Source organism: Agelaius tricolor, unplaced genomic scaffold (assembly GCF_023055355.1).
Source record: "Agelaius tricolor isolate 1412-34295 unplaced genomic scaffold, bAgeTri1.0.p SCAF_3, whole genome shotgun sequence".
Taxonomy (NCBI): domain Eukaryota; kingdom Metazoa; phylum Chordata; class Aves; order Passeriformes; family Icteridae; genus Agelaius; species Agelaius tricolor.
In genome coordinates this window covers 34599748-34624196 of record NW_027269263.1, presented here as the reverse complement: position 1 = coordinate 34624196, position 24449 = coordinate 34599748, and the positions used below count along the sequence as shown (strand labels likewise).

General features: G+C 40.5%; 1 protein-coding gene across 1 annotated transcript; it reads right to left on the bottom strand.

Annotated features, from left to right (window-relative positions):
* Positions 1 to 2262: 2262 nt before the first annotated feature.
* On the bottom strand, positions 2263 to 22694 carry TSPAN8 (tetraspanin 8). Its single transcript, XM_071424313.1, has 8 exons — positions 22635 to 22694; positions 17290 to 17349; positions 10957 to 11079; positions 10240 to 10314; positions 10046 to 10153; positions 8220 to 8363; positions 4852 to 4935; positions 2263 to 2316 (listed from the first exon to the last, which is right to left on the bottom strand). Exons 1-8 carry the CDS (start codon positions 22692 to 22694, stop codon positions 2263 to 2265), a joined length of 708 nt encoding a protein of 235 aa, XP_071280414.1.
* Between the last annotated feature and the right edge of the window lie 1755 nt (positions 22695 to 24449).

Sequence of the window (24449 nt, the reverse complement as noted above, 5' to 3'; positions counted from 1 at the left end):
GACCAGACTGGTGTCTGAGCCAGCGCACATTTTCAGTCTCATCTCAATGCTCATTACAAATTCATGCCAGTATTACTCAAGTTTACTGCTGCCTGAAGTTGACTCCTTCTGGCAGTAAGGATGAGCTGTAATTTCTCCATCATGTCCATCCATTGGCCTCAAGACCCCTTTCTATGGGAGTCCCTCTTGTCGTCATTCAAATAGGAGAACAGTCCTTCTAATGGGAAGGAGGAGGAAAAAGAGGAAGATGCAATTCTTTCTTCATGTTGCCCTTATATTCCCAATATTTTTCTGTAGTGATAATCCAGGACTCCAGCTGCCATGCCACGATCTGGGTGATTCAGGATCAGCTCCCAGGACTTCAGATCATGGATAAGTTATGCACAGAAAAAAACGCTCAGGGGAGGAGGAGGAACTAGAAGCCACTTCTTTTTCCAGTTAGTACAGCTGGGTTATGGTGTCATGGTTCTTCTCTGGTCCAACAAAGTTTGACTTCTTCTGGCACAGCTTCTGAGGTTCAGCAGGGGAAGGACAAGTGCCAGAACTGTCTTGTAGCTAGAGATGACTTTCCTGGGAGACACATGTATTACTGAAAGCAGCATCACTGCTTGGCCTAATGGTCTGAATGCTAGGGAAGGATGGTAGATGAGACAGAAATTTCCTCTGGTTGAGTTTAAAAAAACCTCGCTGCTGCAGATGAATTTTACCTGAACACAATTCTGCTGGAGTAAGACATGGACAAAGGTCTCTGTTCAAGGGAAGCTTTTAATGCATTTGTAAGCAAATTGCATTGCTTTGTCAAGATGGGAGCAGTTAGAGTGTGCTTTGAGACAGTCGAGGGCACCCAAAGGGTCTTTAACAAGAGGAGCATGATACGTGGTTATCTCTTAAGAGTAACTGTGTGAGATGTTTAAAGTTGCTTTTATGAAGATGGGGGTCCAGGGGAGCTGGATAAATCAGCTAATCCCAACACACAGCAGGGAAGCAATCAGCCTGCTATCTAAAACCTCAGTAGGTCCCTGTGGGCATCATTAGGCACCCTCATACCTTAAAAATCTTGTCCCTGATGCCATTTCTGTTAGAGGAAAACCTAGGCCAGCAGGTTCCCAGGGCTTGGGCCACATGGGGTTCTGCTGGGGTGGCAAGGCAGAGCCTGGCCCATGCCTCCATTTGGGTCAGGAGTGGGGCAGTGCAGGGCACCAGGGCAGCCCCAGCCCCTGGCATCATGCACTTCCTGGGGATGGGCTGAGGCCACACCAGGACACATGGGCAGGCCCAGCTTGGTGGGACTCCATGACCAGGCAGGGAGCTGGAGACCAGTCCTACTGTGGCACTGGTGGGGCAGGGACCAACTGGTCCAGGACGCTGATGTGGTGTCCTTGCCATGGGCAATGCGCAGGGAAACTGAGGTGGCTGGGCAAGGACCATCAGGGCTGTCAGTCCCTCAGGGCCCAAACACTCACATGCACTGGTCAGTCCAAAGGCAGGCAGGCTTTCTATGGCTGCTGCTGTGCTGCCAGCCATGCCCTGTGTTTGTCCACCCACTTGCCTTAGCTGCTCTGGGCAAAGCCTTACCTGCATGACTTCTGTCCATGCCTTGCCTCCACATGGGCTTGGACTTCACCATTGATGTTTATTTGCAAAACACATGCCACTAAATCCAGCTCATTTATGCAGCCTAAGCATCATTTGGGCCTGAAAGCAACCACTTCAGCTGCCAAGATACTGATTTAAACATCCCTGAAAGGAAGCGTGGCTTTCCTATTTGGTTCCAAGTTAGTTCCCCTTTTCCACAGGTAACAAAACCCTAACTCACAACTCTCTTAATGAAAACACCCTACTGCACAAGCAGAGGTTCCCAGGGACCTGAGTTCCCTGGAGCAATCAGCCATTGCATGATGGTTTGCAGCTGTTTATGGAGACTGCTGTGGGTGGTTTAACACTCACGAGGGCACACCACATGGTGAACTCACTCTCAACATGACATAATTGCTGTCTTTGGACAAAATAAACACCTCAGAAACACAAACAAAGATGTTTATTGCAAATAAAAAATCATATTCACATCATTAAGTCTTATGAAATATAAAGAGGTCATTTTGTAAGTTGTTAAGCATCCATGAGCACCAGAACTGCCATTTTCATCAGAACAGCTGCCTGGGAATGCATACATTTATCTGAATGTGGCCAGCCAAATTTCTAGCCCTCTTTCTAGAAAGATGTTGATTTGACTGGTGACATCATCCTGACATTTTCACAGTTTCATTTGCCCCCGATCTGGCAGTAGAGGGTCATAGAAAACACCAAACCAAGAATCTGGAAAACAAAGATATTTCTGGTATTACTTGGCAATTCTGGAAATCAACTGATACACAATGGGAATATTTTGTTAGCAAATGTCTTGGATTTACATGCAGGCTAAATCTGCCGTGCAGATTTTTTCCAATGTGCTTCTTACAGAATAGAGACATTTAATGAAGTCAGTATATACCACAGGTAAGACCGCAGATATCGTGGAGAAGTTTCATTTGTTTAAAAGATGGTTTGCCTCTGTGCATGAGGACCTCTGTATCTCTGTGTGTTCAAAATGCAGTTGTTAGCTGTGATGGAGCAGCAATTACAGAGAAGTTCAAGAAATTGGACAAAAAATTGAGCATTGTATTTTCTGATAAAGTTAGAGGAACGTTCACTGTGTGTTCAAAGGATTGTCTCCCTTTGAAATCTCTCTTCCACTGTCATTCTCTTCTATGTAACCATGTGTGAAGTGTATGTATACAAGTGTATATATACATGTGTATACTGTATACAGGTATCTATAAACCTACCTCACTGTTTTGAGTTGCAAATGATCATGCAACAAATATTTTATATTTATCAGTAATGCACTTGGGATAGAAACAATAGTGAGTTCACTGAAGAAGCTGTTACATGAAATAGAAAATTCAATAGAGTCACCATCTGTATTGGGAATTACTGGGTACAATTCCATGACATGTGGCAGACAGTTGGTGAGCTCAGATCAGAAAGCTTCCTTCTGAATTGAAAGTTAACCAGTCTGTGAAGGTGTTCCCCAAAAGTGGAAAGCGCCCAGCTGACACCTTTGAAGCCACAAACACTGACATACTTTATTTACTTAAGGAAGAGACAGAGAAGAGCATATGTAGCACAGAGGTATAGCTAAGACAAAGGGATGGCCTCACACCTGGAATAAACTGGCGAGGCTTCCCTGACATACTATGCCCACATTTGCACTTGCACCCAAATGAAACTGGGCCCTTCTTATCTATACAACTTTCACTAGTAGGGTGAGCTGAAAGCACTAACAGGTCAAGCAGAAAGCAGTAACAAGTGGCATGATGAGGCAGGCAGAGAGGAGAAGAACACCTCTTTTTATCTGGGATTTCCTAGAGCAGAGAGGTGGTTAAGCAAGTGGCCTTTGATTTGCAATTGCTTGAGTTAATATGGAAAGACTAAATGTTTATCAAGTGTAAATTGCTATCTGACAATTTGTGCTGAGTCTCATATTGTTTATTCATGTTGTTTTCTAATCCTTTTATGACTGGGAAAGGCAGCCAGCACAGAAAATGCCAGCTGGAGAACAGGAAAGAATGATGGCCAATGAACTAAAGGCTACAACCCACATAACTGCAATAACTAGAGCAAAGTCACTTATAATTTGTTTAGGGATACAGATGCAATTTTACACTTCAATTATATTTTAGACTATTTAATATCAGTGTATTTCACCTATTTTTCCCTCAAAGTAATATGTGTGAGAGACCTGACTGCCTACATATAGCTTCCTAAATACCAGAAAGCCTGTGCTGAGTAAGAAGTTGGTGGCCTGTACACCTCCAGTGCTGCAGCTGCATAATTCTTCCCCACTTATTACTATTTTCCTGGAAACACGGTTTTGAACTGGGGCTCTTGCCCACTCTTCTGTCATGAGGAGCAATCCTCTGCCAATGATGTTAAGAAGTATTTTTGAATAACAGACTGAAATTTCCACAGCAATCTTTGTCATTTCTGTTTTTCCCTCAAACATCCACTGGTGGAGAGCAAAGGTGGAGGAAAACCAAGGAGAAAGAGTGAAAAGGAAAAAAAAAATGACTGAAAAAATGACTGATGAAATCCCCTGTTTCTTTATCATTTTCTTCTATTCAAATCAAAATCAACTAGCTGACTGGATAGCCATACTTCTTCCTCTCTTCAGAGAAAATCTTGCATGTTATTCTTCAGTGTATGGTGAGGAAATTAAAAGAAACAGTTCACATATTCTGTGGGTTTTTTTACACAGGAATATATGGAGCATCACACGTGTGCACTCAGGCACATTCATGCATCATCTCGATGCTTAAAGTTTTAATGCCTCCAAATTATAATTTTGTACCAAAACTTCTTAATGATAAAAATATGTACTCTAGGGGCTAAGTTTTATTAGGAGATTACTTTTTCCTCAAGAAAAGATGAGAAAGAGGAGGAAAAATCTGTCTATTCTTCCTCATGTCTTCTGGTGCTCCTTATTCACGCACATCTCTGAACACAGGGCTCAGTGTCAAGACACAGCCCAGCTTCAGGACTGGCAATTTTTTTGGAGAAAATCTTCCATGTGATACCCTTATACAGGCAGCAGGGTGGTCTGATCTCACCTGAAGTCTGCAGCTCAGCAGCCACATACTTTAATGAAATATGTTTATATGAATAACAGTAAGGTTATAGCTAAGGTGAGAGGTGGTTTTCCCTAGTCTATTAATTGAGCAAGCCATGTGTTTTAATCCCATTCCCAATGTATTTCCAAGTGGAACATATTGCTTGTCAGCTACTAAGTATTTTAACAGTGTACACTGGTACCTCAACAACAGCCAGTCCAAAGGCGATCCCCATAACTATGACCAGATTGTCTTTAACTTGTTTCATAATCACTTCTCCACAGGACTGAAAAAGAAAACAAAATTATTAATTATAGGTAAGCAATATTATCCTATAGGATATAGGAATAATAGGAATATATAGGAAAATATAGGAATATATAGGAATGCATCTTCTAAAATAACTCTCAAACTCTCTCTCTCTTTCTCTTTAGCTCTGGGCTAAAAAAAGGCTATTTGAATTTACTCTGGCTTGTTGCTAATGAACACAAATCACACAGCTATGTGTACTTTATGCTCTGTGAAAGTCTTTGCCTTCCCAAATATGCAGATTTAGTAGCTGACCATAACAAGCTACTATTTTAAAGGAAGACATACAGCTGTAGTGCCTAATGTTTGCCTTATTTTCAGTCAATAAGGAAAGAAGTGTTTGTTCTTACTTCCATTTGATAATCATTTGCTGCTAGGAAAGAGTCAATGCAGCCAGCCGTGACCAGGTCTGAGAGGAAGCTTGTTTCCCACCAATGTTTGGATTTGAAACTTCAAGGTTTATTATTAGACTTGGGATTAACTAAAAATATTTGGTTATAAAACCTATCTTCAAAATTAATTTTGTCTAATGTTTGGTGGTCTTAGGCTAGGGCTGGAAGGGAGTAACCAGCATGGCTTCATGAGGGAAAAGTCCTGCCTGTTGAACTTGACTCCTTCTATGATGGAGTAGCCCACCTAATTGGTCCTGGAAAGCCAATAGATGTAAACTTTTTGAACTTCAGCAAAGATTTTGGTGCTATCTCTCACAGTATCCTTCTGGACAAAATGTCCAACATACAGCCATGTTATGCCATAGGTGAGCATCTGGCTTGTGGGTCAGGCACAAGGAGTTATAGTAAGTAAGGTAACATCAGTCTGGAGCCTGGTTAGTAGTGGGATTCTGCAGGGCTTCATCCTCAGTCTAATCCTCTTAAACACGTTCCTTAACAACTTGAATGCAGGACTCAAAGGAATACTAAGGAAGTTTGCCAGCAACACTAAACTAGGAGGAGCTGTTGACTTCCTTGAGGGAAAAGAGGCCCTAGAGAGAGACCAAAACAGAGAGATGGGCAATCACCAATCATATAAAGTTTAACAAGGTCAGGTGCCAGATTTTGCAACCCTGGTTATGTTGGGGTTTGACTTAGAAACAAGATTCTGGAGAGCAGCCCTGCAAAAAGGGGCCTGGGGGTCCTGGTCCATAGCAAGTTGAATGTGAGTCAGCAGTGCCCTGACAGCCAGGAGGGCCAGCCCTGTCCTGGGGTGCATCAGGTACAGCATCACAGCCGGGCAAGGGAGGGGATTGTCCTGCTCTGCTCTGGGGCAGCCTCACCTTGAGTGCTGGGGGCAGGTTTGGGCACCACAATATATGAAAGCTGTAAAGCTGCTAGAGATTGTCCAAAGTAGGGCCATGTGAAGGGCCTTTAGGGGAAGCCGTATGAGGAGTGGCTGAGGACACTTGCTCTATTCAACCTGGAGAAAAGGAGACTGAGCGGAGACCTCATTTGGTCTTCAGCACCCTCATGAGGGGAAGCAGAGGGGCAGGTACAGATCTCTCCACTTTCATGAACACTGAAAGGACCGAAGGAAATGTCATGAAGCTGAGTCAGGAGAGACTTAGCTTGGATATCAGGAAAAGATTCTTCACCCAGAGTGTGGCTGGGCATAGGAACAGGCTCCCAGGGCAGTGATCACAGCACCAAACCCTACAGAGTTCAAGAAGCATTTGGACAATGCTCTCATGCACATGATGTGATTCTTGGGGCTGTCATGTGCAGGGCCAGGAATTGGACTCAGTGATCCTGATGGGTCCCTTCCGACTCAGCCTATTCTATGATTCTACAGCTGAAGTTCTGTGCAGAGCTACACTCCTTTTGAATATTTGCATATGTCTGTTCTTACAGTGACTACATCTTCTCTAGGCACTGACAATCTTCCTTCTGCAAACAGGAGGGAAAGCCAAGTACAGCTTAAATACATTCAAATTACATTACTGTTACAAGACTACAACTGTCTTCCCCCCCAGATATAGCTGTATTTTTTCACCATATATCCTCTCTCACAATAAACACATGGGTCTTCTCCTTCTAGTTCTTCTAAAAATCTCTCTGTTAAGCTGACTCATAACTGCACTGGATTTCAAATATTTTTTCCCATATCAGAAGAGTTGGATGTTTCAACTAGCATCTCACATCACCATGAAATCTGTGTGTTCATATGAGCAATATCTTGCACCTGCAGTAATTTCACAGATGGCTTCTCATGTGTCCTTTGAGGGCTTGCCTGAGGCCAAAAAGACATTAAAGTGTGGCCAAAACACCCTCTTTCTATACATCTTATTTCCAGATTGGGTTCTGGTATCCTCTACTTAACCAGATTGTTTCATTGCTTTAAAATAGTATTTGCTTCTGTGGGACTACATGGGGAGGAAATTACTGCTCAGGCAGGACCTGATTAAGGAGCTGTACAATTAAAGAATTATACAACCAGAATGGACATTTGCTAAATTCTGCTTGGTGCTAGGTGCATACTGGCAAAATTTGCACCACCAGCGTTCTAAAATTTCAATTACTTTGTGCTATTCAATTATTTTGTGCATTTCTTTTTAAATATTTTTGCATATCCATAGAGTCCAGATTTCCTTATAATGAGACAAACAAACTATGAAATTTGTTATTTGAGATCTCTACTATCTACAAGATCTCTACTTCCTTTTTTGCCTGTCACCAGATATTTTGCCTTATTACATTAATTAAGATTTTCAGAAGGCTGTAGTTGTAAGAAATCACTCTTTGAATATTCTGCCATGAATCTCACAATATGTAAGGTTTCTTTCCAGCAGATCCTGCAGAATGAGTGTGGGTTTTTTAATTAAAGAATTATAAAACCCCAAGGGTATTGCATTTAATGTGTTTGATTTTCAATATACCTTAGCATTTTGAAAGTCTCAAAGTCAACATGACAACTAGCACAATGAGCCTGGATGGGAGCATAGCCTTCAGAGAGAGGAATGAGAGCCAAAGGGTAGCTGGTGTGCAGCTCTGACCCAGGGTCATACCCTGGCCCCAAAGTCAATAATTTTCATCAACAGCCCATGCAGATTGCTAAAAGCCTAAACTGGAGAGATCTCAAGAAGAGGAAGGAGCAGAGTTGTGAGCAGTCATTTCTTAACAGATGGCATGGGAGTAATTCTGGCTAAGAAAGAGAAAGCAAAACTTTGCCTTTTCAGAAAGATATAGAACTCCTGACTAGGCCAGTCACCAGAGATAACCTTGGGTTAAAACTTGGCTCTTTGGAAAGAGGAGTGAACATTTTTCTCACTTTTTTATAAATGTATCTGCCTCCATAGTCGGTGCAGAGGTCTGATGATGATGGCTTCTCTACTTCACATAGACAGATGTCTTTTTGTTTGTCAAAATTTTGTCCCCAGTCTTTAGGTCCATCCTTCAATCCACAACATTGGTACTGCAAGAAAGGAGTAAATGTGGAGAAGAGTTAAAAAATATGTGATTTTCAGTTTAAAGAGAGTAGTTGAGGGAGCTGATAGGAACAACAAAAACAAATTTTATTTCACCTTTTTCAACATGGAAGTTGTCCCAAATTGATATGTCTCAAATACCATTTACATTTCTATACCATGAATGTAAGTGCATACAGTTGTTGTTTTTTTTTTAAGAAGAGATAGGAGAAAAAAAGACCAGATTTTCAGTATAAGATGCTCAAAAAACATTAACATACTATAAAGCTAGTAATTATCAGTGCCACAGTGGAACTAGAACACTGGGTATACTATTTTTTTTAAATCAAGCCTTCTTCCGTAGGTTGTACTTGCAGAAGGTAAGTTGCCAGCTCCAGTAACATCCATATTTCACATCTTGAGAAGCCAGGCTGGAAAATGTAAAATTCAGGCACTTAAAACTCTGAAATCTATAAAAATAACCTCTTTGAATGATGGTTATCTCTTTAAATTGAAAATGGACTGAGGAGACCAGGGCTCCATTTGGGGTTTGTGAAACCTAAACCAGGTGCAGTTTCACTTCATGTTCCACTGTATTCAAACCACTAAAGCTCAGAGGTGCAAACTTGGGTTTGAGGTCCTCCCTCTATTAAAAAGCAGCTGGAAATGTTCACATAATTTTGTATAAAAGCAAAGGCTGTGGGACATAATACAGCAGTCCTGTTACATTTAAAAATTAATGCAGTAATTAGGGGATTTTTCATTTTGCTCCTCTCTCCAGAGGGCTTATTATATCAGAAGAAATAAGCTGCCTCAGAAGCAGAGGACGAGGCTGGAGATGGAATGGGGAAGGAGAAGTGGAAGTAACATAAGACACCTAAATATTGTTCCTTGTTTGGTTTTCTTTCATACAGCAGTCTTTAAAAACATAAAAATTAACTTTATATCAATCCATAAAAGCAATCACCCATTAGGGACTAAAGAAACAGAGCAGCAGGCATTCTGTCAATGCACAGACCCAGGTGCCTGTGGGAGGGGAGGGTGTGTGATGTCAGTGTCGTCAATGAGATTCCAGGGTGTTCTCTGTGAGATACCCAGGGGCAAGCTCTGACTAAGCATCCACCATCTGGGGTCTTGCAGGATGGAGGCACCAGGAGAAGTGCAAACACAATAAAAAATAAACTTCTCATCCTATTTTCTTCCTTCTTCTAACACAGTAAAGTGTAGCATTTAATGGCTTCATAGCTGTAGGGTATTCCAAATTAAATACACTCCTGATGTTTTCCTAATCCCTGGGGTAAACTCTTCTTAAGAGTACCGAAAAGTTCTTATTTGGGATATGGTGAAAGATCAATGTTCCTTCAGAAGGGAAACCTGTAAGAAAGGGCCATGCAGTGCTCTCCTAAAAGAGTTTACCTAACTGTCAGTCTTACTTGCATGTGGTGTGTCCTTGATCATTGCTCTTATGGGCAGCACTATGGCACAAAGAAATCATCAAGGAAGACCCTGTCCTTTCAAGAGAACAGAAGTCCCTTCTGTAGTGTTTCAACTTGCCTTTAAGTCAGACCCTTTCCCACCCCAGGGAACGAAATTCAAATCTGCAGCAGAGTAGTCATAAAATTAAGTGGAGACAGATACCAAAGATGAGGCAGATAGCAACGACCCCATTGGTTTTTTACTGCTTAATTACCATTTTCTCCAGCTTCTGGAACTCTTCCTGATACTCTTTATATTCTCCTGTAGTACTTTGCAGTCCACTCACACCTTCGCTCAGAGTAAGGTTAAAGGCTGCTTCAACCTGCAAGTTAAAATATATCACTATTTTTTTTGAGAAGAAATAAAACTATATGAAGACATCAATGAAAATATAGAATAATACTGTACCTGAGGTTTGTACACTGCTCCTAAAACACCTGCTGCCACCTGAAGAATCAGTATCAGAAGCAGTGCAATAAAAAACTGGGGAAAAACAAAAGGGGTAGAAAACTGTATTACTTTTGACCAAGGTGATATAATTTCTTTTAAGTTAGTATTTATCTTTCAGATGCTTGAATAACCATGTGGGTAGAATGATTTTCCAGTCAGAGCTGCTCCAACTATTTCTTCTTTGATGATAAGAAAAACTGGTGCTCAAGACAGAGAGCCAGTGATCAAAACAGCTGGTAATCAAAACAAGGCACACACCAGAACAGTGTCATGGTAACAGCGTGTAGGTGAGAGTTGGGCAGGAGGACAGGGAGGACATTCTAGGTGAACCAGCAAAGAGAAGGCTGGGAATTTAGAAAATTAAGTAGAATAGGTAATGGGTGAAAGCTGATGGAGGGAACTTTGATGATGGCTGGATGGAAAAAAAGCTAGTGAGTAATATGCTCAAGTCTCTCTGGACCCTGTTTTCTTGCTGATGAGACCAACCATAATTTTTATCACAACAGAATTTAGAAGGGGCCCAAACTCAAGGTGAGGAAAGAAAACACAGGATTATAATCATGCTTTTGGTTAAATTAAAAGATGCCCATCCTCATTTGATGCTACTTGCAAAGACTCCATCCATCATATGTAGCTGTGGCCTTTGAAAGGCAGACAGATGTTTTTCCTTCCTACCAGCATCAGCATGCACCGGCTCTCCTTGACAGCACCGCAGCACCCGAGGAACCCGAGGATCATGATGATGGCACCTACAGCTATCAGGAGATTAACTCCTCCAAGCATGCTGCTGTCCATCCCCTGGAAAAAGAGAGGAAAAACAATCTTTCAGCTACAAGAAGGTCCTCCTAAAAGCATCTGTATTCCACAGAACAAGATCATTATTTTGTAACTGATAAATATGCTGAGTAGCAACTATGGAGAAATTGTGACCCATAAATAAACAAAGCTCTAGTGCTCCCTTCACAAATGTTGTGGTGGAGAGCTTTATAATATCTGGTTTTTCACAACCTTTGTTTCTGCACAAGATGAAAATCAACTTTACAGAGTAATTGAAAAAATATAGATCTTCTGTCTTCAAAGGGGCTTTTTAGTTGGTTTTCAGTCAATGAATCTTTGCTTTTTACTGGAAGTAGGAGACTTGATTACCTCAAAACCTCTCCTACATTAACCCAATGTTAAAGAAAAAAATCTCTGTTTGTCATTAGGAAACCAGGAACATAGTCTATGGCTGTTCCTGAGAGAACACTTCTCAGAGTGATGCTGCATATATTTGAGAAATAGTTAGATGTATTTTCCAAGGCAGATTTTTTTTCCTTTTTTTTTTTGTTTTCTCCCAGGCTTGATCTCTAATATTACCCTCAGAGATGAGAACTTTATTTTAATGTGTGGGGCATTCAACTAAACAATTCATATACCTCAATATTATTAAATATCAAATTATTCAGTTCCCACAGGAGTGACTAAGGCCAAAGGCCTAAAGCGAGAAAAGTGTTCAAAGAATATTTTCCAGTGATACTGGTGCCAAGATTAGCAAAAATGTCTGGAAGCTGTCACATTTATCTTCTGATGGAAATTGCAAAGGTATATAGGCAAGCATAATTTGAAGAATATGTTGTTCTTTCCCTTCCCAAGTTGGACTGAACCTGCTGTTATTTATTCTTAGAAAGCTCTATTCATTTTACAGCCAAATCCTTATGGTCTGCTCAGTTATTACTGAGGCGAAACATACATTGGTTTTGAATGGGAACTTTGCATGTCTGCAGGTAAAATGTGAGAAAATGCTTTCAATTTTGGTCCCGACTCTTAATTCATAGGTTTTTGGAGAGTATTAAGTGTTGCTTCAGAAAAGCAACTTGACATACATTTAAATATTCTTTTCTGAATAGGAAATCTCTTAAAAACTAAGATTTGGTAGTGGTTTTGGTTTTCCAAGCTCCATTGCATCATTTGAGCCATCATATCAGAGACTGTCAAGTGTCAAGTATGGCAGTTTTAGCTTTTAGTAAAATGTTGATTGAGGAGTGAAAGTTGTGATTCTTCCCCTTCCAGAGAAGAGGATGGCAGAGCTCTCCACCCTGACCTGTTTACCCAATGACACGGTGTCATCTTGAACCAAATTCTCTTGCACCCATGCTGTGCCAAACATGAGACATCTGGGACTGGCTAAGGGTAAAGTGCCATCAGCCAAATGGCAGGGAATGTACAAAGCTATCTTTTACCTTCACCATATTTTTATTTCCAGGTGGGAAAATACTGGTTTAAAAGTTGTTTTCTTAACTGACAGACTGTGCTAGAGCAACAGGGGAGTTATCTGAAGAATTGCAATGTAATCTATACTAAAGGCTCAATCTGAAAGCTGAAAAAAAATATGCTTCTATGTGACAGCTGGTTGTTTTTCACTTCTCTGGCCAAGAAGTCATTTTTAGAAACAGAAGAATGCAAATTAAGCTTTGAAATTAATTTGCATTTCTATGCCCCAAATGTATTTGAAAGAATATACTGCTTAAAACTTAGAGTCAGTGCCAATAGTACTCACTGGGCAAAAGGGTCCACAGGACCATGGGGTCTTTGAGACAACAGGACCAACCTCTGCTGCATGTCTGCATGATTGAGAGCTCCTCAAAACTGTATTTTCCCTAGCTTTGCAGAAAATAAAAGTCATAATATCTGAAGTAATTTAATAACCCATACAAAAAAAAACCATGAGGGCAACTCAGGGTCTTTTTTCTACCCTCCAGGAGGAGTTTTAGGACATTGTAATCCTAGATTCTTGGGCGTTTAAAGCTCTTTATATGTAAATATGAGGAGAAAAGGATAAGGTGTTTTTAAAGAGCTATTGAAAATTGAATGGAAAACTCCATTTTCCCTTTCAAAGTTTCAGTTACTGGGGAAATGAGAATTGTGGTATTGAACATAGTGAGAAAGATAAAAATATTCCCCACAAACATAAGGAGTAACCCTAGGAATAGATATGACTATACTATTCTAATAGGGAAAAACATGGAAAAGACTATGAGCTGCATATCTCCACATTATTCTAACACCAAAATCATTACCAAAAGCATAATTATTTTTCACTAGAGGTGAGAGACACATTTTCAAACAGAAATCTGCATGCATCTGCATGAAACTACGTTAACAACATTGCAGCTACTTCTCATAGTCACATATCTCTGCTTGCATCGATCGCTTTGTGTAGAGAGCTTTTTGGAGAATTGGTTAGCTGAGAAAGGACATTCCGATGTGATACCAATGGATAAGGGTAAGAGAAACAAGCTGGGAACTGAGCAACCGATGCCCAATTACTGATGAAGGTCACAGTGACCTTCTCTAAAACGGGAAGACGGGGGAGAAAATTGCTTGCCAGAAAATGTAGTTATCCCAAGGTAGAGAAATTAGAAGAATGTACACATAGAAGCAAAATAATTGTTAAGAGATAGAAGTAGGTGTGTTTGATTATAGTGTGCTTTAACCAATAATGAGCTCAGATTTTGCAATATGCATAAGCTTCATTAACACTAATATAAATATGTGTAAGCTTTCAATAAACTTCGAGATTTGCTATTCATCGCATATGGTGTGTCGCATCTCTCCCGCCGTTACGACAAATGGTGACCCCGGACGTGTACCTTCGGGACTAGCCACGGTCGGAGGCGTAAAAGTCAAGTGCAGGTCCTTTCGCGGCTGGGGACGGCAAAAAACACCGCTGAAAAAGGAAGGTGTTCGGCCCCGGGTGAGCTCAGAGGAGTGCCCGGCTGCTACGTGCTGCCGGACCTGAATAGAGCCGCAAGAAGCGCGCAATCGTCGTTGAAATGGATAAAGACAGGCAAGCAGCATATGATTTATTTACTGACTTTTTACGAGGGCGTCAGATTAGAGGGATAGATTTACAGAAAGAACTTCCTGGGTTGTTAGCTTATGGGTATGCACAGGAGTTTTTTCGTAATCCGCATACAGTGCATGAATTGTCAGCATGGCGTATATTCGGGAATAAGTTGTGGCATGCACTCATAGATGAGGATAAGACCGCGAGAGAGTTGGGAAATTTATGGCAAGTCGTGCATGCTGAATTCTTGAAATACCAGGCAGAGGAAAGAGCTGCCCAGCAGACTAGTGCAGCCCGTGAAAGCAACAGGCGTTGCAGAGACTGGTTTGGGGCCCCGCCGATACAAGCTCCTGCTCTAAACAGCAGCTCCCTGCAGCTATCGGCTTCTGCCGCGGGCAGTAGCCCCCCCGCGCGTACTCCAGCCGTGCCGTCCGCGCCGCCTGCCCCGGTGTTAAACCCTGCACCGCCTCCGCCTCCTCCCGCTCCAGACCCGCACCCTCAGCCTCCCTGCCGCAGCGCACAGCCCGCAGCCGCCCCGCCGGAGAGGCTCGTGCCGGCCCCGGCCCTGGGCGACTCAGCAGCTGCAGCGCGGCCGCCTCCCGCTCCGCAGCCGCCAGCACCGCTCCGCAGCCGCCCCGTCCCCGAGCCGAGGGGGGGACGGCAGGACGGGCCTTCCACCCCCCGTGGAGCAGCGGGCTCCGGTGAGTCCGCCCGCCCCGCGGCTGCCCGCAGCTATCACCACTTCGGCTAAACCTGCCTTCAGCCCGCAACCGCCGGGAGCCTCGGGGTAGACCTAGCAACAGCAGCAGACAGCGATTTTGGTGACTGTTCACCCACAAAAGTCCCAACGAGAGTAAAGAGACCACTCATTATTGATGAATTATCTGTGAGAGTTTTGCTTTTAGGACATTTCTTGGCTACAGTGTTAAGATTGTTTGTTTTATCTAGAATAATGGACGCTGGCTATCTAGGGGAGAGTTCTATTATGCTGTATATTCTTTTTCCACCTATGCGAATCGAACACTGAACTGTTAGATGAACTTTGACCTTTGTTAAAGGGAACTAATCCAGCACAGCCTGTTCGTATAACCCCTGAACGGGCTGAAACACTGCAGCAGATATTAGACCGGGTTACACAAGGCAGTGTTCAGAGACGTGATTTTGATCTCCCTGTACAGCTGACAGTTTGGTGTAGACAAAAATTTTTTACTGGGTGCACTTACTTAGCATAACAGAAAAACGGGGGAGATATGGGCCTTAGAATGGATATCTCCTCCACTTCAACAACATAAAACTCTTTTTCAGAAAATTGAAATTTTAACTGATTTGTTCAAAAAAGATCGTGATAGGACAGTGGAGTTAGATTTAATGCCCAAAAAGATCACTAAAGTCCTTATCAGATGCTATAACTGCTTACACAGATGCAAGAAGAAAATCAAAACAACTGTTACTCATTATATGTTTAGAAAACTGGGCTGGATGTCATGTAACATTTAGAATTATGATTTAACCTGAATGTTAGTTTGCTCAAAAAAAAAAAAAAAAAAACAACTCCCTCCAAACAACAAAAACAACAAAACTTCCACTCAAAACAGATACTAAAATATATAATAGACTTCCAACCATAATATTAATACTATTATTATTATTATTATTATTGTAGACAATTTTGATAAATTACCGAAAAGAATATATTCATCCCTACTGTTTAAGCATCAATTGACTTTTAAAACATAAAGCATAAACACTGATGTTTGAGGCCTGGAAAACATTCATTCTATTGTTTAAATAATGATTTCAGTCTACAAGAAAACTGTTGCTTAGCTTTTCCTGTAACATCGAACAAAGAGTATTTTGTACTTAGTTGTTATCCTTTTTCTTTGTCCAAGTGAGAACACAATATGTCATTTAAAATATTCTCTCATTTGGTTTGCATTTTAATCTGAAAGAGAATATGAGTTTAAAAAATCATACCACAGCATTAACGTCCCTTTGTACTTAGAAACATATTTCTTGTACCTGTTCAATTTAAAGCAAACCTGCAATACTCTAAGCACCTGACTCAACTTGTAACTTCTCCATCACTTCTTATATATTTTTTCCCTCTGAAAATAACCAGTGTGAGCTGTAGCTTGTCTCACATGTGTTAAGTTCTTCACTGGCTTTGCATAAGGAGATTCACAAGCACATGAGTTATTCTACACTGCTTAGTTGTCTCAAATATCCGATCTAAAACACATCATCTGATTTGTATTTCTTAATATTTTATAGGTGAGTTAGTTCCGAGTTATTTTTTTCTGTTTCCTGTGTTTAACCAAGATGCTGAAAGACTTTGTTGATACGTCAGACTTCACTGAAACAAAGGCTTCACACAAATCAGGCCTTGGTATTGATGGATGGCTCAAATCTTTAAACTTAGGATCATGGTTACGTTCACTTATTAAGGTTAGCATTGTAGTAGCTATTGTAGTTTTGCTGTTAGTATTAGTTTTGCCTTGTTTTTGTATATGCTTGCAGAATATGGTGCGAAAGATGATAACTACTGCATTTAATCAAACTATGCTTGTTCAACAGAAAAACAGGGGAGATGTAGAGAGCTTTTTGGAGAATTGGTTAGCTGAGAAAGGACATTCCGATGTGATACCAATGGATAAGGGTAAGAGAAACAAGCTGGGAACTGAGCAACCGATGCCCAATTACTGATGAAGGTCACAGTGACCTTCTCTAAAACGGGAAGACGGGGGAGAAAATTGCTTGCCAGAAAATGTAGTTATCCCAAGGTAGAGAAATTAGAAGAATGTACACATAGAAGCAAAATAATTGTTAAGAGATAGAAGTAGGTGTGTTTGATTATAGTGTGCTTTAACCAATAATGAGCTCAGATTTTGCAATATGCATAAGCTTCATTAACACTAATATAAATATGTGTAAGCTTTCAATAAACTTCGAGATTTGCTATTCATCGCATATGGTGTGTCGCATCTCTCCCGCCGTTACGACAGCTTTGTCTGACTACCTGCACCATGATGTTTCATCTTAACGTCATAAAATGCATTCCTCTTCACCCACACAAACAATCTCAACAAAAACATAGAAAATTTGTGGAAATGAATATGGGAAATTAAAGTATATGCAGTAGTTTCCACATTTCACATGTTGCTGGTATGACTGCATGCATTTACCTGCTGAGCACTGCTAACACGTATCCATATAGAGAATCCCAAAATAATGCAACCACACACCTGTGGGAGAAAATAAAGACATGTTAGAAAGGTCAGCAACTATTTTACTAACATTCAGTATCCAAATTGCACCATATGCTGTCCAAACTTCTGAAATCACTTGTTTGGCAAAGCAAAGGAAACATGAATTGCTGGAGCAGAGAATATTGATTCATTTCCAGGAAAATTCGTAAGTGTAGTTAAATCTTCAGGTATGCACCAAATCCCTGATGTTTCCACCCCAGAGGACTAAGCATTTACATGATGATTTATACATGTGTTTAGGAAGCACACAGAAAGTCTGTCAGATGAGAGAGAAATATAAATTGCTATTGTACCTATAAAGTGTGTCTGTAAAGAATGTTGTTTCTTGAATAATGGAAACATGAGATTTGATAAGGGATGTTTGCCTATCTGCTGTTTCTAGCCTTATTCAGGACACATATCTGGAGACATTCTCTTTGGCAAACCTAACAGGAAAAGTTCTAAATTAATTCTTTTTGCTGTTTCAAATGCAGCAATATCTGGCCATCTCCAATCTTTAGAACAGGTCTCAGTATATGTTCCCATTACAATTTTACAGAGAACAGACAAGTACAACTTGAGCTTGTACATGTGAATGTTTGACCAGCATGACTTTCCTGAAGATGCTGGAGTCAGGGAGGATGAATCACAGGTCCAGATACATTCCTTCATTTCTGGTTGTGCTCCTATTTCATCGAGCATTGAGGTACTGTTCCCCTGTGTGCCAGTCACTCTATTCCTAACCTTGTTGATGAATACCACACAGAATTTCTCTTTATTAACTGTTGGACATAGGTAACCAAGAGGCTACTCAGGTGTAAGGATTGTGCCTACTGGGATGACTGGTAAGAGAGAGACCTCACTGAGGACCAGGGACTAGTCAGATTTATAATTATCTCCATGTGCCACTAATACTCAAGTCATAAATGGCCCTGAAATATTGTTATGAATTTCCCTTGAAGACTGGGACTATTGAAATTAAAATAGTTTTTTTACATGGTTTAGATATTTTTTCTTTAAAAAAACTTTCCCCACAGCAGTTTTCATATAATATTCAGTATCAAAGACATTAATGACCTCAGCAGATCATTGAATATGGAGTAGGGCCAGCACTCAGACATGAGTACCACACATTTTCCTGCTCTAAGTAAAGCTCCTATAAGTACATTTTAAACATGAAAAATAAAGTTGTACAATAAATGACAGCTATAACATGTTATCAAATTGAACTAGAACTTCCCTCTGAAACCTTTTGAATCCTGCTGAATTTGCCTAGAAACTGATGGTATAACATATGACTGTACATTTCAGTCTTGTTCAGCAGCACTGTGTGAGTGGTGTGGCTATTCACTACATAACATGGGCTTACTAATGTGAAAGTTTCCACTGAAGCATCTATTGCTACAAATCCAAAGAGATTTTTTTTGTTACATAGGACCTCCCATTAAAATACAGCAGAGTAGTAGAAGCAAATTTAGCTAAATGTACAGGAACACATCGATCAAATGGGAATGATACAATATTTTCTTAATGTAAAAATAGAAACACTGTTTATAAATCAAAACTTTAGTAAGATGTGTACATATTTTAATTTTTAAAATAGAGTTGGTTTAGGTTGATAAAAAATGCTCCATTTCAGTAAAATCTTAAGGGTTTGTTTCTAGTTATTTTCATAATATGCAAAGTGTACAAAAACACATAAAGAAAAGTTTTGAAATAGCAAATAAAAATGGTCTGTTCCAAAGGAGTCCAAGTTGAACATGTCAAGTTTGTTGCAATACTCCATCTTAAAGTATTCTTAAAATAAAGTTTCAATTAAATAAACTTTCATTCCAGGAAATTTCATTTTTAATGAACTGCTAGTGTTTTCTGATGGAATAAAATTAGCTTCTTTAAAAAGGTCTTCCCCCATTTTCCCAAAATTAGATGGCTATCTTATTTTTGCCACAATCCTTGATAAAGAATCAGTGTCTCATAAATTGAACAGCAAGAGTACTGTTGTCCCTCACATTTGGTTGGTCCTTCTCAAGCTTCAGATTTGGTCTGAGAAAGAAGTACAGCTCAGCTGGTTAAATCAATACTACCTCAGATAAACCTGACATAGTGCTGAACCAACAGTATATTAAGACTCTGCAATTCTCATACACACAAATACCAAACTTGTGGGGAATTTCCTCCACTGGCACACCCTTGTCAAACAGTAAGTTCAAGTATATCAGGAGGAACTTTTACAACCACAGAAGGTTGCTTCTGTTAAAGAAAATATTTGACTGGCATATTTCCTTGAGACACCTGAAATGACAATTCTAGGCAGGTCCTACAGAGAATGTGGCCTCTGGCTCAGCAAACCTGCTAAGCTTGTCTTGCTACTTCAGGGACTGAGATGTTCACATTAAGGTTCAGGGAAGGGGCCACTTTGTAGATGGGACTGCAAGTCTGGTATTAACAGCTGATCAAAGATCTCTATCACCAATCACATTGCTTCAAACAAGCGTCAGATGTCAGTATTCAGTGAAAAAAATAGCTAATCCTCCAATTTTGCATGATGTGGAGGAGCAGAAGTTGGTGCAATGCAGACAACAGGTGAGACTGGATATCCTGCAAACTCCAAAGAAAGGAAAGAAGAAAAATCTGACATGTGTTAGGTTTAATGCACAAAACTGACAAGGATTAATTTAAGGACTGTTAGAAACTCCATCTAGTTTCTAACAGTCCATATAGGCACCCAGTTCCAAAGCACAGATCTTCAAAAACCAGTCTGCTGTTCTTCACCTAACTGGGAAGATGAAAAGCTCTATTTGTGTGCTGGAATCCAGCATGGGGCTCATGGGCATGTAGATGCCCAGGGGACACGCATTGTGTAGTGAAGCCATCCATAGTCAATTTCCAGAGCTATCTTAGACTATTCCAGGGCTTACACACTTAGTGTGATGCTGCATGACCTGCTTAGAAAACGTCATCAGAAGCCTAGAAAGCTCATTCCTGAGTCTTTTAAGAGAGGACACTCCCTGAGAGATTGCAAAGGGTGTAAAATAAGAACACCAGGTAAATACACAACAGTCGTTCTTATCTATTTAGGTTAAAGTCACCTTCATTTCCCAGTATTAGTAATTTTCCACTTCTCAACTGTCTTAGTACTAGAGAGAGCAGCTGTGGGATGAGTGGCTGTAAAGTCATCTCTGTTCCCTCAACTTTACTGTTGCAGTTTAGTGATTTCCATGAATTAGAGACAGGAATGTGAACCAAAAATTCCGTTTCATTGTATTTCTGTCAGGCCATACTGTTCTTCCTTATCTTGATCATGCTAAACTAAACATTTGCCTAAAAATAATTAACTATAGCTGCATTCCTATCCTTCTCTGTTCCATCAAGGCAGGCATATGCACAGTGAATGCTCTCAGCATTTTCTGCCTTAGAATACAGTATGGGTTTTTCAACTTTGGTATAAAAATAGGAGGAAGTTTGTTTCACACGTTTGTTTCATGACTCCCCCAGGATCCCACCCCTTTTTTCTCCCTAGGAAATCCATACTGTCACTGGAGGCATAGGACACCAGTCCAATGTTCATTCTAGAAGTATTTTGGAGCTTTCCTAATACTAGTCTAAGACATTTGTCCATGTTTTAGCTCACAGTAAACACAGATAAATGTGAACAGGTGTGCTGGTTTTGGCTGGGGTAATTTTCTTCACAGTGGCTGGTATAGGGCTGTGTTTTGGATTTGTGATGAACACAGGGTTGATAATATAGAGAAGTTTTTGCTATTGCTGAGCAGGGCTTACATCAAGTTTTCTTCCTCCTTTCATACTGCTACTCTGGTGAGGAGCCTGCAGGTGCATGGGAGGTTGGGAGGAGACACAGCCAGGATAGGTGACCCCAGCTGACCAAAGGGATGTTCCAGACCATTTGACATCATGCTCAGTAGATAAAGCTGGCAGAAAGAAGAAGGAAGGACATTTGGAGTGATGGCATTTGTGTTCACAAGTAAACACTTCACAAAATGAGGACCTGCCCCCATGGAGATAGCTGAACACCTGCCTGCCCATGTGAAGCAGGAAATTAACTATTTGTTTTGTTTTGTTTACATACATGGCTTTTTCTTTCCCTATTAAACTGTCTATATGTCAACTCACGAATTTTCCAGCTTTTATGCCTTCAACTCTCCCCAATCCTGCTGGTGGGGGAGTGAGTGAGTGTCTGTGTGGTACTTGGTTGCTGGTGGGGGTCAAACCACAAAAACAGGAAAAAACTTCCTGAGGAACAGGAAGTCAAATTCAGAAACTTACAGATTCCTGTAAATACTGTTGCATAAAAACTTCAACACAAATATCAAAAATCTTCAATCTGCCTTCATTAAACTGAAGGAAGGAACTGGGGGAGACAGTCCAAACCATCACTGCTCTGTCAGGAATTTCTTTGTGAGGTCCATAAGTAATCAAAGAATTTGGGCTAGCCACAAATTTTCCAAGGCTACTGTTTGTGGTCCCTTTTGAATGGTATCACCTTTTCACTTGAAAAAAATCCCTAGAGGCAAAGCCCATAATATGGATAGGAGTTCTACTTCTGGTTTCAGTGAACCCCGGTGAACCTGACAAAGCTCTTTCAGGAAATCTGACAATGAGGCTGAACCGTGAGAGAAGTGTTCTTTAACTCAGAGCTTTCAATTCTTGCAACCCAGCTGAGATGTGGTAAGTAGACAAATGCAGTTTAAATAATACCCAGAAACCTGCCTGCTGTGCTGTGCTGTGCTGTATCAGCCTTGGTACAGCTGTGGCAGTACTGCCAGCACATACATTCTTAGAAACATTTACTGCCCACCATCAGAAACTAATTATGCACTAAATGTAAAGCAAAGAACCAGAAAGAAGGCTATGAAAACCATTTATCAATCAGGAGGCTAAAAATTCAAGTAAATTTTCCGTATTTTCTATTGCAACTGCATTTTCAGGATCTTGCATGCAAACAGAAATAAAAGGAAAACAACTGTGCAATGTTATTGCAGAGTCTGTTATCTTCTGACTGGGATGAGTGATGTCTCTCGACATGAGGGGCACAAGATGAACAGGGAGTAGCTTGTCTACTTTTAAATGCAGAGGGAAAGGTGTTTAGATGGAAAAAGACAAAGGGAAGGGCAAAAGTTAAATATATTCTCCTCTCCCTGATTTAGAATCATACTCTGGTTCCACTTATGCTCTATTTTCTTTACAATTTCTCTAACTGCAGCATTCAGATAATGGGGAACACATTTCCTACATCATTAATAACAGTTTAAACACAAACTTACCCAAAAGAAAAAGTTGAAGATGAACATGGAGTACTTCATGCATTTGCTTACACCCGCCATTTTCAACAAGCTGAGACAAAAACGAGTGCTGCAAAAGACGCTTTCCTAAGAGTTTGACCTCGATAAAAGTTATTCTTGTGTCTTCAGAAAACCTCTCAAAGCATGTCAAATACACTGTGCTCTGCTCCTGAAAGCAAATGTTAAGACCAAGTCATCCACAATTGCTTAAATAGTTGCTTTATCACAGGTAAATATTAACCAAGCATTAAGGGAACACTACCAGTTGTTACCACCAAGTCTCCAGGTTCTTACTGTGTCTTGTGATTTGTACTTCTCTTTAATAATCCTATGACTTGTCCTACACCTCAAAAGTAAATAATGAAGCAGAAGTTAGTTTTGAGAGGTGAGCAGAAAAATATTTTACAGACCTGCTTTTAAGAGGAAGTTGAAATAATTGCATTTCTCAATCCTTTACGTTGCAGGGTTTACTCTTTCACTGACTAATGTTTACTGTCAGCATTCATTCTGTTGTGTTCACACTTCCACTTCAGATGTTCAACCAGTGTGAAGGGATGAGTCTGCTTTTTCCCAAGAGAGGAGGGATAAGGAATCTGCCAACATTTTCTCCCTCTGAGTATCTGCTTCAGATCCTTTTCCTCTTCCCCAGCAAGTCAGGACCTCAGGAACCTGAGCATTGTGGTGCACAGAAGTCCCACTGTGCAGGTTTCCAGAAGCATTTTGAACCCCAGCACAGCAACCCTAGTTCTGGCACTAGGTGCAGGATCCCTCTCAGCAACAGGAGCTAGACTCATTCCAGAAAGCAAGGCAGAAAGCCTATTCCATTGAGTTTGGGCTTTGTCTTGTTTGTTTTCTTCTGTGTCCCTCCAACTAAGAATCCTGAGGCAAAAAAAGAGGTATTTTTTTGCCTCAGGATTCTTAGTTGGAGGGACACAGACAAAAGCTGGGTTTTTTCCTATGAGCCTATTCTCTGAAGAAGCCCCATACAGCAGTGCTTGTAGAAATGAGGGTCAGACACAGGTTTCTCTGAGTTTGTCATTAAAAAAAAAAGAAGCCTTAATTTTGAGGGTGAACACAGTGTGAGAGATTAAGGGAACACTGATCTGAACTGATTTATGAAGTCCACATGGCCCAAACCCAGTTTTCAGTCTTCAATGTCAATTCCTGTTTCTCAGTTCCGGTCTCTATATTTGAAAAATATGGGAAGTGTTAGTATATAACACACTTATAGATGGTGACAAAAAGATGTAAATTAGAATCTGGCTTTTGTAGGATCCACAAAAAAACCCCACCAGTACTCTACATTTAAAATAATTCCCTCCAGCTGCTCTCTTAACTAGCTTTCCCATTTTCAGTAGTGTATCTATACCTGCCTCTGACTTCCTGTGCTCCTTTCTGGGATAATAGTCTTTGTTATAACTCTAGGATATCAATTGTCTGACTACCTTATTTCAAATATTCACCCTAAATCTGAGAATGCTCCTAAAAGTAATTGCACTCATGAAATACAGATCTTGTAAGGACTGGGAGAAACAACTGTGTGGTATGGTTTCCATCTAACATGCTCCACAAAGAAGTAAATTGAGAAATGTGGGTGTCTTTATGGATGAGTGCCATAGCCACAGATGAATCATGAGAAACATTTAAACAGTCATATAAAAATGTATGAAAAGGACCATGAAGGGTAGTAAGGGAATTACAGATGATACAGGATTTGAAAAGATAAGTCTGCAATCAGACCATACAATTGCAGAAAAGTAAGTTTATTATAGTGGAGTTTGGAAATTGCACAATGTA